Here is a 17,937-nt window from a genome sequence, read left to right as displayed (position 1 = left end):
AGCTTGGGCAAGGCCTTGAGGAGCAAGGCTATGGTCCCCCCACCCATTCATGGTCCTCACCTAACCTTCTCTCTCTATTTGACACTTGTTGCATTGTGATTAGTTTTGTTTATTAATTTATTTTAGAAATAAATTAATTAGCAAAATATTCATTTTCCCACATTGGTTGGGGAATGAAAATCAAGGGATCATTTCCCTATAAATACCAAGCTTGGTATTGGGATTTGGAATAACCTTGAGTGGAATTAAAAAGGCAACTCTAGAAAAGAGTAAACCTTTGATTCGTAAAACTCATAGTTAATTTTGTCCGGTTCTTGACTAACCTTCAAGACTTGGGACGCTCGGGTCGGGTCGAGGGTACGATCCGTCGGAGATCTCGTCTTTTCGGGATTTTTAAGTAAGAGCTCTTTAGGAGCGAAGCACGCGTCAAAGGTATAATTCTTGTTCTTAATCTTGTTTGATTAAGTTTATTATGCTTGCTTAATTGCTTTAATTAAGGGGCGGGTCTTGGTGGGTTTCCTTCCACGTAGTGTCAGGTCACTACGAAACCCTACAGCGGTATCGGAGCCACGCTCCTTTTAACTTTTGCAATTATTGTTTAATTAAGGTGTTTTAAAGAATTTAATTTTCTAGTTCATGTTCATCTAATTAGATTAGATGCTCGTTTTAACTATCTTTTAAAACTCGATTTTATTTTCGATTTGGCTGTCGAACCCAGATTTTGGCTCAAAAATAGTGATTTTTGGGTGGAATCGACATTTTGGAACTGTTTCAATTCTTTTAGGGTTATCCAGAAACCAAATTCGAACCAGAAACCCAATTTTTCTGGGGTTTTTCGTTTTTCAACGAAAATTTTAATTCTTTTTAAGCCTTGATTAATGCAAGCATTACAAGGTTAGATTAAATGCACATTTGCATCACTAATCTACTGGTTTTAAAATATCCTTGAGCATAATAATGGAATGTTTATTAGTGCTTAAGTTGATATACCAATTTATCACATAAACTTGTTTTTCACAAATTTTGCAAATAAATTGCAATAAGGTGTGAAAACTTGTTGTGATTTTGTATTTGAAGTTCCCAAGTAATGTTAAAGTTCTAATCTTTAAATGTTTAAATGATTGGAACTCTAACCCTAAATTCCATGTTGAACAAAGTTTGGATTTTTTTTCATGTTTTGGTTGATTAAATCCATTAAGTTCAATTACTTGTGAGTAAAAATTTGATTAATCTTCATATTGGAAGATGTAATCTTGGTATTTTACACAAGTATGCAAGTTGGAAATTTTTTTATCATTGGATGGTTAATTTATTTTTCCAACTCCCTTTTGTCAAATCCATTATTAATTTGCATATTGGCAAGATTAATTTTGGACAATAGCTCATTTTATTTTAAGCATAAAGTTTAACCTATTTTTGTTCAAAATTGAAATTTTGGATAAATTTAGGCTTGTGCACCAAATAAAATAAATTTGTTTAAGTTAGACTTAATTTTATTTTATTTTCCCTCAATATTAATTCTAAAATGTAATTTAGAATTGATTATTGTCACACAAAAATCGGAATTAAAATTCCGAGTAAAACGCACGCAAAACGATGCAAAACCGCAAGCGTCACCAAGGCTAGCCGGGCTGCCTAGCAGCCCACATGTAGGCTGCCTGTGGTGCGCATATGGTTGTGCATCATTGGTGCGTGGCAGTGTGGCAGTGGGAGAGGTGTGATGTCGTAGTGCTTGGTGCATGGCAAGGCTGCTGGAATTGCTTGTGCGTGCTGCTGGGCAGTGAGGCAGCAAGCCCCAGCCAGCCTGCCAGACGCTGCCAGGCACCAGCCAGCAAGCTAGCATGCGCAACATGCGTAGCAAGCTGCTAGTGCTGGCTGGCGCAGTATACCATGTTGGGCGTGGATGCTGGTTAGACCTGGCTGGGTCAGGAACTGATCTGCTGGATTCGCCCATCCCAGCAGTGGCCTTCAGCGACCAGATTCTTGCCCTATCTACTTCGGACGTGCCAGCAAAATCGCCGAAGTAGGCTGCAGCACCTTCTCGGTTCTGACCCCATATGAGGCCCCAGATGAGATATGGGATTGGAATTCGGGGGGCCGAGAAACCCATTTCTCCAGATTGCAGAGTCTAGAAGGAAGGAAAGGATGATGACGGAGCCTCTTTAACTTTGGATGGCTCAGCATCCTCCTTCTCAGAAGAGTCAATTATTATGACCTCTTCTTCTTCAGGGGTGAGGACGAAAGCCTCAACCTCTTTTGCAATGTCTGCCGTGAAACCCTCAGCACTGGGCATCACGGCATCCTTATTATTGTGCTCAGCAGCACTCTCCTGAACTTCTTCTTGGACCCCTCCCTTAGATTCGGGAGTTTTCTGATCCACCTCCATCTCAGGAGGTGGCGGAGGGGTCTTTTGAGGTGATTGAGGTTGTGGCCGGGGAACCTTCGGCGATCCATTGCCTTCCTCGGGTTCCCTTATTTCAACGCCGATGGTCATCAGCCTACGCTGAACGTCATGCGGGCCGATGATGGCCATTCTTCGGCGCCTTTTCTGAAGCGGCTGCTCGTCCATGTCTGAGTCTGAAGACTCTTCTTGTATCTGGTCTTCGGGACGAACAGGGGCTTTCCCTTCTCTGTGTCTGTTACTCTCTTCAGACTGTAAAAGACAGGGGGGAGGAAGAATGTGAGTACAAAAAAAAAAAAAAAAAAAAAAGAAGACAAAGTTAAGTCTGAAAGCTCACCGAGGTCTTCAGCAAAGCCTCGTCTTCTTCAGCTGTTGCAGCTTCCTCTTCAGCAGCCCTGGAGGACCCTTCTCCTCCTTCACAAGCTTCAATGACCCGTGCAACCTCTTCGGCTGTACGGGCAGCTTCAGCTTCTTCGTCCAGTAGCTGAAACCAGGGATCTCTCTTCTTCCACCAAGGCTTCTGCCTCTGATACAGAGCAACAGCCTCAATTTGGAAGTGGGAAGAGTCTAGATGAACTTCCCTATGCCTCGGTTCAGTGATAGAGGGGGCCCGATCAGTTACAACTTGTTCTCGGTTGACGCCAAGACGAGCGTAGTTAATGCCGACGTTGGTCTCGTCCCGCTCTGAAAAAGAAAAGGGGAAAGGTCATTTCAGTTAGGTTGGCACAGCATAAAAAAGCGAAGTGAGGAGAAAAAGAGATAATTAAAAAGCCTCGGCCCCAGCCGAAGAAGCTTACCATCCTTAAACTTTCGGCTGAGGCCAACAGCTGCTAGCATGTTCTCTTGGAAAACATAATGCGTATCGGGGAGCCAAGTCTCCGGGATATGCTGCATTCGGCCGCTGCCCCCCCGATTCGGAAGCTTGCCGAAGATATTCTGTTGATTAAGGTTCGGATCTGGGCCGTTATCTGCGGGGGGACCTAGACTTCCCATGTCGGGATCAGGCTCAGCAAGGTACCGGGGAGCGCTGAAGACGCAAGGGTGGCCCGGGTCCGTGGGTGCCCTAACCCAAATCCATTGACTTCTCCAGTCCTTGTCTGAAGAGTCGTTCGGCCACATGGTTAGGTACTGGGGCCGAGACTCAATCCGGTACCACCCAGAACCATGACTTCCGTGCCCACTTTGAATGTTTGGCACTAGCCGATGAAGCTTTTTGAAGCAGTGCAGGTTCGGCACATACTTGAAGAACTTGCAGACCCATAAGTATGTCATCACCCTTCGGATGCTAGTAGGAGTTAGCTGACATAGGGAAATATTGTAATGGATCAGCAAGTCTCGGACGAATACGTCCAAAGGGAACCTCAGCCCATACTGAAGTTGTCTTGTGTACACCCCCACATACCCCGGGGGTGGACGATGGATTCTATCGGATGCCACGGGCATTCGGCACCAATACCCATCAGCTTCAAAAATGCCGTAATGCAACTCAATTTGCTCGGCAAACCGATAATGTTCGGCATTCTCCACCCACCATGAGTAGGGGCGGTTCTTTATCATGGCCGAAGCTACTTCGGCATCCTCCCACTCTGAAAACCCGGGGAGGATATCCCAAAGGACAGCGGGAACTTCATCGTCCCGTCCAGAAGCGCTCGGCCCCTCCGTTCTCTGAGGAGGAGCCGAGGAAATTGGAGTCGCCCTAATCCCTTCAGCAGGGTCAGACTCTGCTCTTTGTCCATTCCAGGTCCTAATCCTATTCCTAGGATCGGGAATTGGCCTTGCTCTTCTTGGAGCACGGGCTCTACCTCTAACTCCTCTTGCCATTGATAATTTCGAAGAAAAAAGTCGAATAAAAAGGGAAGGAGTTCGAATTCGAAGAAAAATAAACTAAAATCAAGGGAATTTACCTTAATCTGAAGCGAAAGTTGCCGATTTACGAATTCGTAGTGGCAAGTCTCAGTTTCTAAGCTTAATGCTCGGGGAATTTGGGAAGTTTTGATGCGGGTTCTTGGGTTCTCTCGAGAATTCTGGGTTTGTGTTGGTGAATAAGTGAGGAGAGATGACGCGCCTCTGATTATATCTCCAGAAATGGGAATACGGGAAGTCCGCGTTTCAATTTCTCTTAAATACCCCACTAAGTAACCGTTAAACACACGACCTTGCGATTAAACTGCCCATTATCCGTCCAACTTCCACAATCATCCGCCTTAACCGTTGTTATCTCATTAATTACGGTTTAAATTCAAATTTTTGGATTAATTAAATCATTCACTTCCCTCCTTTTCTGGTTAAATCAAACCCGGCCCGTCATCCTTCCAAATCGGGTCTGGGGGGCAAGTTGTTTGGGTCCAATTTAGTCCAATTGGGCTTAGGCATTAAATGATCCAATAAAAGCCCAAGGTCAAGGTTCATCTCTCCAATTGTGCTAAAGTCAAAGATCAGCCCTGAAGGCAAGCCAATTGGGCTAAGGCCCAACTTCTCCATGTATGAAGAGGTATAAAAGTCATAAGTATTACATTTTTACATAGATTCTCATTAATTCAAGCAAACCCTCAAGCAACTAACTCTCTTGCATAGTCTTCTCTTTCAACACATTGTACTGACTTTAGCATCGGAGGGGCCTTCCTCGGCAACACCCCCGAGGCTAGTTTACGTGTGTTTACTGTGCAGGAAACCTTCGGCCCAACATAACTTGGACCGAATCTAGTCTTCTCCGTTTCATCGGACCTTCGGCAAGGTCCCATTATTTTCACCCGAAACAAAAAGTACATCTTAGCTCGACCTCATTGCACATGATAAACCGACCTGCATTAGTTGAGGCATGTGGGTTTGTGACCATTTGCTAAGTTATTGGTGTTGTCTCTAACTCTCTATTAATCATGTTCACTTACTTGGGTGAACCGTTATTGTATAGATGAAGTCAACAATAACATGGTTGACTAAGGTCCTAAACACACCTTATTTTTTATGAATTGAAATTATTTTTATTAAACTTAAATTATTTTTTCTGAATTAAATTTAATTTTACTAAATTAAACTTATTTTAATAGATTCTCAATTAGGTCCTGTTCACTTCACTTTATTTATGCTGAATTGAAATTATTTTTACTGAACTTAAATTATTTTTACTGAATTGAAATTACTTTTACTGACTGAAATTTTTTTTGCTGAATTAAAATTATTTTTACTGAACTGAAATTAATTTTACTGAACTGAATTTTTTTTGATGAATTGAAATTATTTTTTACTGATTCTCTGTTATATTTCTTCTTTAAAGTTACTGATTTTTACTGAACTGAACTTATTTTTACTAAATTGAGATTTTTTTTTACTAAACTGAATTTTTTTTTACTGAATATTATTATTTTTTAAGGTGAAGTGAACAGGGCCTTATATTTCTTATTTAGAGTTACTGATATTTACTGAATTGAAATTATTTTTACTGAACTGAAATTAATATTACTGAACTTGAACTGAAATTATTTTTACTGAATATTATTTTTTTAAGGTGAACTGAACAGGGCCTAATTGCTTAATTAATAAATAATTAAGTATTAGTTTGAAATATTAATAATGCCTTAAGGGATTACATTACGGAGCAGTAGAAGTAATTTAAATTATTACTGTATTCCTTTTCAATCTATTTTTAGATCATATGCTGTTTTGCTTAATTAATTGTGTGGCAAGCAAGACAAGGTGGAAAGATTGTATTTAATTTAACATCAGTAGTGCTTGAAATGAATACTAAAGAGCAATTCATATTACGTAGTATTAGGTAATTAAGTGAGAACAATTGATTAGTTTTTAATAATAACTAGATGAAGTGGTCCATTTTAGTATTGGAATTTCAAATATTACATAAAGTTAACAGGAAAATCACAAGTTTTGCAAGTTTAAGCGGGTAAAATGACCATATATAGTCTTCAATAATTTTTTCAAAAAAAATAAAAAGAAAAAAAGTCTTCAATAATGTGATTTTGCGCACGTGAAAGACTCTTTATACTTTGAGATGAGGAAAAAAAAAAGTTAATGAGAAAGTTCAATGTTGTTTTTTTTTTTTTTTTTTTTTTTTTTTTTTTTTATAGGTAAGAAAAATTGTCCTACTAATCAATATGTTAGACATTTTGAGGTTTGAGAGTGGGAAGGATAGATAAAGTCCTAATCTTCAGAATATCTCGTGTAAGAACTAAACCCCCAACATCAAAGTTGAAATGTTCCATCCTTACCATTAAGGCAACACGTTATTAGTAAGAAATATCAACGGATAGTAATATGCAAGACAACTTTTATATTTATAACAGTCTAATGCTTATGGGTTATTATCCATCCCTCTCACTTTTGAAGTACTCCGTACTACATAGTATTTAATACGTTATTATATTACGAAGTAAATCGTAAAGGTTGAGGTCTGATTTGTTCTTACTACGGAGTAGTAAAAACCAAACGCTAGTGGTAGGCGTGTCGCGCACCTAACAAAAATAAACCTAACTAGACCTCTACTATGTAGATGGGCAAGTAAGGGTCGGATTCCAAGAGACTATGGTTCAACTAATTAAATAAACTCAAGTAGCTACTAAGCAAGTAACCAAATCAAATAAATGAGAATTAATAATTAAAGATCAAAGTAAGACGATTAAACTAAATAATATGGTAGATCAAATACTAAAGATGTCCAAAATCAAGCATTACCACGAATACAATCAATGCAATTACTAACAATTTTACCCCCAATACATAAATCAATTAACAAGAGGAAAAGTAATCCCTAGAAAATACCAAGGGTCTCTCTCAAGTTATCAATGACTTCTCTAATCACAATCATACCTATTCTCATGGAATCATGCAAATTAGAGACATTAAGAACATTACTCTAAATTCCTAATCATTCATTCAACTATTCTCATGATGAACTTCAAACCCTTAATTAATTTATTCAATTCCGTTAAAACCCAACTCTCGTTGCGATTAAAACAAGGGAATAATAACTATACTAATTATCTCTAATCTACTATTGGCATAAGCACAATCAATTAAGCATGTCAATTAGGATTATTATTGGAGAATTTAAAGATTTAATTCATGCATCAATCATATTCGGGTTCTGCAAGATCCTGGATTAAGAGACTACTCACACATATTAACGGAAGCAAAAACAATATTCAACGAAGAAAACATGATTAATAAACAAATAAAAGTAAGAGAGGAAGAAAAGATGAATACCAATTACTTGAATAAGGAAAAGTACCAATTGTTGATGAACAAATATCAAAACTTCAAAATGCAAATTAATCTAGATCTAGAGAGAATATTAGGGTTCTAATGAAGGTTTAAAAGCTAGGAAATAATAACTAAGTCTGTTTTAGTCGGGGTTTACAAAGGGTATTTATATCCCTTAAAATAAGAAATCTTGAAAAATAATGAAAACGTGCTTCGCGAAACCATGCCCGGGCAGCGAGGACATCTCTGCTCGGTCGGTCGCGAGAAGCAAACTCGACCTTGTGCTTCTTCAAGCTAAGAAATCCTTCATATGCAGCGCTTTGTCTGCCCGGTCTGCCAGGGCAAGGCTGCCCTACCTTGTCGATGGAGTGAGAAACCTCATAATACTACTACGCTCTTCTCCTTCCTTCGCCCTGGATGCCAGGGCCCTACTAAGGCCGACACGGGAAATCACTCCTCCATCTTAACAAGCTCTCGTGGCCATCCAAAACAAGTCCAAATCATCTAAAAATCTTTGTATGCCTACAAAATCAACTAAATAGATCAAACCACACTAGAGAAGAGAATGTTAGTGAGACGTAAAGCTCAAAATCATATGAAAATAGCTATAAAATAATGGTAAAATATGGTATAAAACATGTACATCAGCTAGTTACCAAATGCGTGTAGTCGTGTAGCCACGTCTTTCTCCTGAGTCCCCACAATCTTAAAAGACGCACTTACCACTAATTACGAGTAATAAAACCCAGACAAACTACAAAATTACAATGAAAATTGCCAGCTTACATTCAATTTCAATTCAAAACGTCTCCTTCATCTTTTTCTCTCTCCTATTCACATTCTCTTTACCTCTCCATCTTCCCATTTCTCCCCTTTCTCTCTCCTACTTTTTCTTCCGCCATTCTTCATTTTTTACCCACCTTCTTTCTCCTCCTTGTGCAGTTGCTGCTCTGCTCATTTCTGGTATTTCTTCTCTCTTTCTCTCTCCTATTGTTCATTTCTATTTTTTTTTTCTTGCGTTAAAATTATCTTGCTTGACATTAAATTACTCCTACTTTCAGGATTCATGGCTTTTTTTTTTTTTTTTTTTTTTTAATTTTTTTTTAATTTAATTAATCGTGATGGAGTGCCTGTTAATTGCCTTAGCTCAAATTTTGAATTTATTTATTTATCTTATTTTATTATTGTTTTTCACAAAAAATTGGAGCGAATTGTAATTGAAATACCAGAGCAACTACAATGGTTGGCTAATTCATTTAATTGCTTGTCATGCTAAACCATCTCCTTAAGCTACAACAATTCTAGCTATTTGTTGCTTGAATGATTAAGCTAGTTGTAAATTAATTTATTTTTAAATTAATAATAACTTTTATCTAATAAATATTTACTAAGCTAATTAGCTCACGTTTTTATCGGTGACAATCTGATATATCATGTGAAATTCAATGTATATTTTAGTAATATTAACTTTTTGTACAAAGTAATTTTTTACTTATTGATAATTAGATATGTTAATGCTTAAATTTGTGGGTTGATAAACGGTGATATGGACTTACGGAGTATCCTATGTCCGGTTGCCCTATTTGTTTGTCTCATATTTCATTTTCAAATGTCTCTTAACCATTTTTCCATTTCCTTATATGGTAATATGTCCCTACCATCAACCCACTTGCACACATTCATAAATTGTAAAAGAAGAGGATACCCCAACCCACTTGCAAACTTTTAATAAAGCACATTTTGCGTATAAGACAAATAAATAGGGACAGAAGGAGTATTAACTTTTCTTTTATCAAAGAATTGTTAAAAAAAAAAAAAAGAAAAGTAATTAACAAAGGAAGTATGATGTGAAAAAAAAATAATAAAAAAAAAAAAGCTGACAATGTAAGAGGTATTTTTAATTATTGAAAATGTACGGTAATCTTGTAAGTGATTGAGAAAAACGAGGTGGAATCGGTTAGTTTATCTGTTATGTGATGAGGTACGAAGGACGGAATGTTATGACTTTACTAAACTATAAGTTCAGGGACAATAAGATAAGATAAGTCGAGAACACTATCTAAGTTGTTAATATGTTCTCCTAAATTATTAGGACTATGGGAAGTTCGAAGTTGGATTACTTGGATCTATGGAATAATGGAATATTATGGAGATTAAACTATCTGGTGTTATTACTCGTAGTATTTGGTATGCTATCATTTTTGAACCACAGGCTACTAGATAATGGAATGAAGGAACTGGCTATTCGATTCTTCAGAAGGGTAATTAGTTTTATGTTACAATTCACGAGTCCAACAAATTGAGATCGATAATTCTAATTAATAATGCTGAGTCTGTCTTATGTACCGTCTAGAAGGTTTAGGAGGAATATTATATTTTTCGAGAGTGATGGATTGATTTATTTTCTAACCAGTTTGGACATTGACTTGGCATAATATATATTTTAGTGTGTATTAGTGGGTGCATTTATCTTTTTTGGTCCATATATATGAAAATGCTAGATGGATTGAATTTCTACAGGGGCTTAAGAAAATTCATTTGGAGGTTCCAGCCAATTTAGTCAAATGATTAGAAATTCTGGTGATGTTCATGTACCAGCATTGAATGTGAGTCACTTGTGGTCTAGCTATTTGTTGTCGTAGAGTTATTATCCGTTATGTTTATCATCTCCGTAATGTGGCTTCTAATTACAAAAAGATTATGCTTCACCCAAGCGAATATCCGTACAACTAGAAATCTTAGATTGGTGGTAGTTTTGAGACATTGGTAGGCATTTGGTTAAACAAATTCTTTTGTTTACTCAACCACTCGTACAAAACAAAAAATTCTGTATGGGGCAAACCACCTTGCCCATATTCATTGTACTACAATTTTGTTGATTAGATTTATGCACAAACCATGACATCAATAGAGGTGGCTGTCCTTACCTGTTTGTTCTTTGAAGAATCCCTACAATTTATTCAATGAGTCAGATTACTGGGAATATCATACGTCTTCATGTAGCTGTTCAGGGAAAGGGGTTGTTGTATTGCATTTTCGATTGTCGATTGCTGGGGAGTGGGCACATGATTTGAGGGTACATAAAGGCTTGAAGAAGAACTAAGCTAGATTCTGCTAAAGAATAAACTAACATAATTTTAAGATCTTTGTCTGGAAATGTGCAACCTTTATGTCATTTGCTCTCTATTATTTGTCATGAATGTCTTTCATTTGTAATAGGGTTGGTGTAGATTGTAATGGGATGCTTTGTTCTTCCTTCTAAGAATGGTTATTTTGAAGCTTCATAAGCTCCTTTCTCCATTATTTTTTTCATGGGACATAACTTGAGGTAACATAGGCAAGTTGCTACTCGAAATATAAACATATATAATCTGAACTTTTATAATTTGATATTACTTGGGATTATTATGAGGATGTGATCCCTAGAATAAGGTCTCTTGAAATATTTCAAGGGTGGATTAATGAAAGAAAGAAGCAAAAATTTCGGATTATTCATATCCCTATAATTAAAACCCCAGAAAGGCTGGAAAATCATGTCAGTTGTCTTTTGTGGGAGTTGCTAATTTTAGGATCTGTAGCGTGGGAGGAGTGCTAAATATCTATGCTAATAGATTCATTCTTATCCATCCAGCATGATTGGGACAGTGGTCCCTTGAATTAGTTCTATATTTAAACACATAATTAAATATCTGATACTTGAAATTTTATCTTCTTTGAATCATTGGATGAGCTATATTAGGCTTTGAGCCTCCTTGAACATGATCCAGCTATGCTATGGGCCCTTTGATGTTATTTATATATCCGAATTTTGCTGCATAATTGATTGAAGCATGTTATATCTATAATCATATGCTAATGCATGTGGTTTATTTTTAATATTCTACTGTCTTCATCTAACCTTTCTATTTTCTTTTTCTAATTGTCAATGTGCAAGATATTTTTTCCAATGATGATAAATTAATAGTCATTTTAAAACATGTAGCCACTCTGTTATTTCTTTCAGGGATATAGTTTATAGACTGTTAATCCATGGAAGTTGAAATGCGGTATGATCAGAAATGGAAATCTATCCCAGCTGCACCAAAAGAAGCCAAAAATCTCAATGGCTCTTTTGACTGCAACATCTGCTTGGATTTTGCTAATGAACCTGTAGTCACCTTATGTGGGCACCTATACTGCTGGCCTTGTATTTACAAGTGGTTTCATGTTCAGAGTGCCTCTCTTTCATCAGACGAGTATCCACAATGCCCGGTTTGCAAGGCTGAAATCTCTCACACAACCGTGGTCCCTCTATATGGCCGAGGCCAATCCCTGAGCAATCCTGAGCTAGAGGCTAAGGCCTGTTCCCGGGATATGGGCATACCTCCGAGACCACCAGCTTGTGGTACCCGTGCACTGTTAAATGCCGCTGAACACCCCAATCACCAGCTTCTCCCATACCGAAATCCTTATCAACGACCCTATGCTACAGGCTATCTTGGGTCTGAAGAACCAATTTCTTCCCCTTCATCACTCAGCCAAAGGAATGATAGAATTGCAAATGTCTTTCAACCTGCTGTTGATGGTATGTTCGGGGAGATGGTCTATGCTAGGGTGTTTGGAGACTCACAGAGCTTGCACACATTTCCAAATTCATATAATGTAGTAGGGAGCAGTAATCCAAGGTTAAGAAGGCAAGAAATGCAAGTTCACAAGTCCTTAAATAGGGTTTCAATCTTCCTTATCTGTTGCTTCATACTTTGCCTGGCTTTTTTCTGATTATATGTACTTTTGGGCAGGCAGATAATTATTTGTACCATTTTGTATATAGCGGAAAAAGGTTATTTGGCCAACATGATTCATCGACATTGCTTCATATACTAAATTACTAAGAGTGTTGATTACTGTAAAAAATTTCGAGGTTTTACTTTGTGGTCCTTTACAAATTACAATGTTACATACTACGTAGCAATATCAAATATGCTACTCCTTTTAAGATGTTACATACTACGTAGTAATAAATAGTATGCACTACATTGCAACTAAAGTAAATCAATTGTATTAGTTGCATTGCGGTCCTTTACAAATTACAATGTGATTCCTAGGTGTTCTACAGCCTTTGGAAAGACCTCCACAGTGTGATCCCCTGACCTTAGTGATTAAAGGTGAGCCGTGGTGGTCTGGTACCTGGCCTGAAGAGGATTCAACAACGCGAAGCAGCATAATAGATATTGAGCCTATACATGCGACTACGCGAGGTCCTTCAGCAAATCTCATCACAACGCAGACTATCGCAGGTGATTAGTTTAATTCTGAATGTCTTTCATTTTCTCTCTGTTTTTGCCTCCCCCTGTTTTTACTGTTATGGTGTTGGCAAATTAGATGATCCATTTTTGGAAAACATATTATGTTTATCCATTGAGCTTACTAAATATTCCAAACGACCTAAATCCTAAGATTAGTTGCTATATACAATATACCCCGTTCCCTTCATTGCACAACTCAACGAAGTCATTTGTCCTTGAGTAACTAATATATATGTTTTTTTTACTTATGCAATCACTTCTGACGAGGAACAATATTGTCCTTTGTCCTGGACTCCCGGTTGCTCTAGGAGTAGGGCCATCCCATTGATTTTGGAGGCCCTATGCAGTTGAAATAAAACTAGGCCCTTTTGTTAATGAAATGATATAGTAAGCTAATGACTTATAAATATATGTCATCCGATTAAATTTGAACGCTCATATAAATGCAATAATTCTGGGTAATAGATACATTGTATTAGGTAAATGGAATACGTCATTGGGTTATAGAAAAAACGAATGATAGCACTTTTGTAGATTTTTATTTATTTATTTATTATTATTACTACCTCCGTTAAATGTTATGTGCAACTAAATGAGAGTTTGCGGAAGCCAATGCAAAAGTTAAGGGGCAAAGATTAGAGAATGTGTTGGAAAGTAATTAAAGTAATGAAGGAGAGAGAAAGTAGGACCCCCCACACATAATACTTGGTGGTTTTCCTCTCAAATTTTCACCGAAATTTCACCAAAATTTGAATTGATAAATTTTTGAATTTTCAGCAAAATTCAAACCTGGATTTAGTCCCCTTTTAAGAGGCATTTAAAGCTGATATTCACCATTTATGAGGCCCGTAAAAACTAGCCTCCAACACACACATCATTCAATGTTTACAAACCATAAGTTTTTCCAAAAAATGACATTGTTTAACCATAATTTCGAGCACTTCCTAATCTGATTTCTTCACAAAAAGTTCCCCTAAACTACAATTAGTGCTGCACATCTTCAATCTTCATTAGCAATCAACCTCCATTTACTACGTATTCACAGAGGGCAGCTCCTTCTCCCCAATAAAATCAACAGCCAGCTCTTTTTCATCTTCTTAAATCTGAACAAACACATATAAAACAGAAGACATGGCAGAATTTGATGAAGGATTGTTTTTTGATGTTGATTAACTTTTAACCGAGGAAGCACTGGCAGAACTCTATTGTGATCAACATGAAGAAATGCAAGATGAAGATTTTGAGCAATATGAATCAGAAAATGAAAATATGCAAGAAGAAGCAGAAGAATCAAACAATGGGCAGCAAGACACACAGGAAGATGATGCAAACCAAGACATGCAACATGAAACAGACCATGAGACTTAAACTGCCTGTAGAAAACAGCTGACTTTGCAAAAGAAAAGAGAGATTGTTGATGCAATGCTGGTTACAATGCAAGATGACAACTTACCTAAGGGTCATAGGAAATAGTTATCCATCCAATTCAGAGTTCACAAGTCAACAATCACTAGAATTTTTAGAAACATTAAAAAACAGATGGCACAAGGGAATATGATTGATGTCAGGACTAAGAAGTATGACAGAACAGGTCCAAAGCCAAGGGAATTTTCATATGAATTCCTACAATCAGTCCCTTTGTATCTTAGGCAGAATGAGAGAAGTTATGCAGTTGCCCTGAAGATTTCTCATGTAACTCTTCATAATTTGAAGAAAAAGGGAAGGCTCAGAACACACACAAGCAGTAACAAGCTTGCTCTCACATCAGACCACAAGGTTGCTAGATTGAAATGGGTGCTGTTACATATAAATCCAATCACAGTAGATGAGGACCCCACTTTTGTTGACATGAACCATGTCATACACATAGATGAGAAATGGTTCTATCTCAATCCTGACAAGAGAAAATTTTATCTCCTTCCAAGTGAGGAAGATCCATATAGGGCACAACGGTAAAAAAGATTCAAGCTAAAGGCAATGTTTATGGTCTTAATTGGGAAGCCATTGTATGACACAAATGGGGAAGTACTCCATGATGGGAAGTATGCATATTCCCATTCACAGTGAAAGAGTTAGCAAAGAAATCAAGCAAAAATACACCAGCAGGCACATGGGTAACCAAGGCACTCCAGAATGTGAATAGAGAGGTTATTAGGGAGATGTTGCTCACAAAGGTCATACTAGCAATTAAGTCTAAATGGCCAGAAAGTCTGCCAAAAAATGTCATCATTCAATGGGACAATGTAAGGCCTCACCAAGTTCTTAAGGATGAAGAGTTTATTGCAGCAACAACATCAAATGGGGTCAATATTCAACTTGTCTTCCAACCAGCACAGTCACCTGATTTAAATGTGTAGGATTTAGGCTTATTTAGGTCAATCCAGTCTTTGCAATATCAATCTTTCCCTAGCAACCTAGATGAGCTAGTGGAGAAAGTGATTGAGTTTTATAACACATTCAAGCCTCAAGTGAACAAGTACATTTGGGTGACTTTGCAAATATGTATGATCAAAATTCTCAAGGAAAAAGGGGGGAACAAGTACAAAATACCACACATGAACAAAAAAAAACTTCAAAATCTAGGCATTTTACCAGATCAAGTAGAAGTAAAGAAGGAAGTAGTGGTGGAAGCTGTGGAGTACCTAAACACTATGTTTAGGCCAGCCAGTCAAGGGACTCAGGATGCAGCAGAAGATATGGAGGTAGATGCAGACTAGGGGACTCATCAAACCAACCCAAGGAAGATGAACAACATGGACTACCACACGTAACCACTTAGCTGTTTCTGTTATTTATTTATTTTTTTTAAAATTTTTGTGCATGAATAGGTGGTTAGGTGTATTTTGTTGATTATGATGATGTAACCATGTAAGGCAGTCAGATGTAAGTTCTTTTGTACCCACATTCAAAATGGAATGAAAATGAAAATGACTTTTGATGTGTGGCCAATTTATCCATCACGAGAGTTTATCACATTGTTGAATACAACACTTTATACCAAAGTTACCTCAGCAACAACCTCAAACAAGAAATTGTTGGAGCAAAAATCTAGTGTGAAGTGAAATTCAATGGAGTCCCTTTATCATTTGGATTACAAAACAACACTCAAGTATTATCAAAACATAGATGGGGGACTCACAACTTGAGTGTATCAAAACAAAACCAATTAGGACCCCTCATTTTAAATATCACCTAGGGGCTGAAATTGTAGCCCTTGCAAACCATATCATAGAATAGCCTCATCATTCATCAATCACATTCCCCTAATCAAGAAGAAATATCCAACTTGCTAACATAAATAACCAGCAGTAACCAACAATCACCATAACTAACCAACAACACCAAAAGATAACCAACAATCAACACACTCAGGAAGGCAGAACCAACAAGCCAACACCAATCATGACAGGGAGAGAGACTGTTAATCACCACAACATAGAGCAAACAACAGCAGCAGACAAATTACCAGAGAACATGAGACTTCCAACACGCCAACAACAATAACCACCACCTATCCCTTTTTCATCATCTAAAATTTGAACAAGCTCTGGCAGACCTCTAATGTGATCAAATAAGAAATGCAAGATGAAGACTTCGAGCAATATGAATCAGAAAATGAAAATATGCAAGAAGAAGAACCAGAGGCAGACAATGGGCAGCAGAGTACACAAGAAGATGATGCAAACCAAGACATGCAACATGGGACTTCCAACATGCCAACAACAATAACAAACAGTAACCAACCATAACCATCACTAAACAACAACACAAAAAAAAAAAACTATCAAGCAACACACTCATGAAGACAGATCCAATAAGCGAGCAATAATCATGACAAGGAGAGGGACTCCTTATCACCGCAACATAGAGCAAACAACAACAGTCAATTAATCACAGAACGAACATGGGACTCAAATAAAAAATTAAATAAGTTAGGGTTAGGGTTAGGAATCGTTACGCAAGAAGTCATTTGGAGGGTTGAACCTTAGGGTTCATCCGCCTCACTTCATCATCTTCAACTGGAGGGACACCTGAAGCAACCTTCTTTGGAGGAGGTGATGAAGTCTCCTCCTTGTCAGGCTCATCATCAGAGGACAAAATAACCCACTCCTTATCTGGCAACCCACGGATCGCCTCAGAGCCACCAACGCCGCCTTCCTTCTAGCCCGGATCTTCGTGGGTGGCCTAGCCCTCTTAGATCTGGGTATTTTGGTGGGCACAGAACTACCCTCACCACTATCACAGGCTAGATCTACAGTCACAACACTGAAATCTAGCGATTTCTTCCCACGAGACTTACCCTGACCCTCAGCCCTCTCCAGGCGCCCCTCCTCCTCAACGCTTTTAAGCACCTTACCCAAAGCTTTGTAGGTGTTCGAACTACAGTAAGGACTAGCCTCACCAGACTCATAGAATTGGCGAGGAAAGGGAGATCCGGTTTAATGGATTGAATGAGGGTGATAATCAACTTCCCCTCACCGTCGTCGTTAGTGGCCATACACGCCTCATGAAGTGGACCAAGGTTAACCATGGTGTTGTGAGACTCGTTTTGTCAAAGATCTGCTGTTTAAAGTTCAGATATGGAGAGTGAGGTTGGAGAAAATGAAGGACGAAGAGGAGAGAGGAAGACGAAGAGGAGAGAGGAAGACGAAGAGGATGAACATGAACTAGGGTTCATCTGGAAGAATCTGAAGAACTTATGAGCAACCATCACATTAATTGTTGGTGGTTGGGATCTGGAGAGTGATTGTGAGTAGTTGGGGGGGGGGGAAATGGGATAATAAATGGAGGGAGTAGTTAAATTAGGGTAATATGATTAGTTTTAGGTGAGGGAGCCCCAGTTCCTCATTATGAGAAACACTTTTGTTTCTCATAATGGCATTTTGGAAAATAATGTGATATTTTTCACTGGTGGAGACCGCGTATGTGTCATGAGTGGGAGCTCCAAATCTTGACACACCCCATGAGAAACAAACTTGTTTCTCACAATGAGAAACAGAGAATTACCCGTTTTAGGTTAATGTGATTAAAGTAACA

General features: G+C 38.0%; 2 protein-coding genes across 3 annotated transcripts; both read left to right on the top strand.

Moving 5' to 3' along the window:
* Positions 1-8,360: 8,360 nt before the first annotated feature.
* Positions 8,361-12,590, top strand: LOC110706906 (E3 ubiquitin-protein ligase RMA1H1-like). Of its 2 annotated transcripts, none has more exons than XM_021884898.1 (2): positions 8,361-8,578; positions 10,136-12,590. In XM_021884898.1, exon 2 carries the CDS (start codon positions 11,645-11,647, stop codon positions 12,371-12,373), a length of 729 nt encoding a protein of 242 aa, XP_021740590.1. In that variant the 5' UTR covers positions 8,361-8,578; positions 10,136-11,644; the 3' UTR covers positions 12,374-12,590. The 2 variants fall into 2 exon arrangements, with proteins under 2 accessions (XP_021740590.1, XP_021740589.1); XM_021884897.1 differs by having other exon boundaries at positions 8,362-8,578; positions 11,619-12,590.
* Positions 12,591-14,439: 1,849 nt separating this feature from the next.
* LOC110706770 lies at positions 14,440-15,257 on the top strand. The gene is made up of 2 exons (XM_021884722.1): positions 14,440-14,824; positions 14,965-15,257. The coding sequence occupies exons 1-2, from the start codon at positions 14,440-14,442 to the stop codon at positions 15,255-15,257; spliced, it is 678 nt and encodes a 225-aa protein (XP_021740414.1).
* The last annotated feature ends 2,680 nt before the right edge of the window (positions 15,258-17,937 follow it).

This window comes from Chenopodium quinoa, unplaced genomic scaffold (assembly GCF_001683475.1).
Source record: "Chenopodium quinoa cultivar QQ74 unplaced genomic scaffold, ASM168347v1, whole genome shotgun sequence".
Taxonomy (NCBI): domain Eukaryota; kingdom Viridiplantae; phylum Streptophyta; class Magnoliopsida; order Caryophyllales; family Amaranthaceae; genus Chenopodium; species Chenopodium quinoa.
Note: the sequence above shows the minus strand (reverse complement) of the source record. Positions and strands in the feature narration are given on the sequence as shown.

Coding starts and splice junctions, on each gene's coding strand:
- LOC110706906 (XM_021884898.1), top strand. CDS start 11,645: ATGGAAGTTGAAATGCGGTATGATCAGAAATGGAAATCTATCCCAGCT.
- LOC110706770 (XM_021884722.1), top strand. CDS start 14,440: ATGGCACAAGGGAATATGATTGATGTCAGGACTAAGAAGTATGACAGA. Junction 14,825..14,964: donor AAAATTTTATCTCCTTCCAA/GTGAGGAAGATC, acceptor TCCCATTCACAG/TGAAAGAGTTAGCAAAGAAA.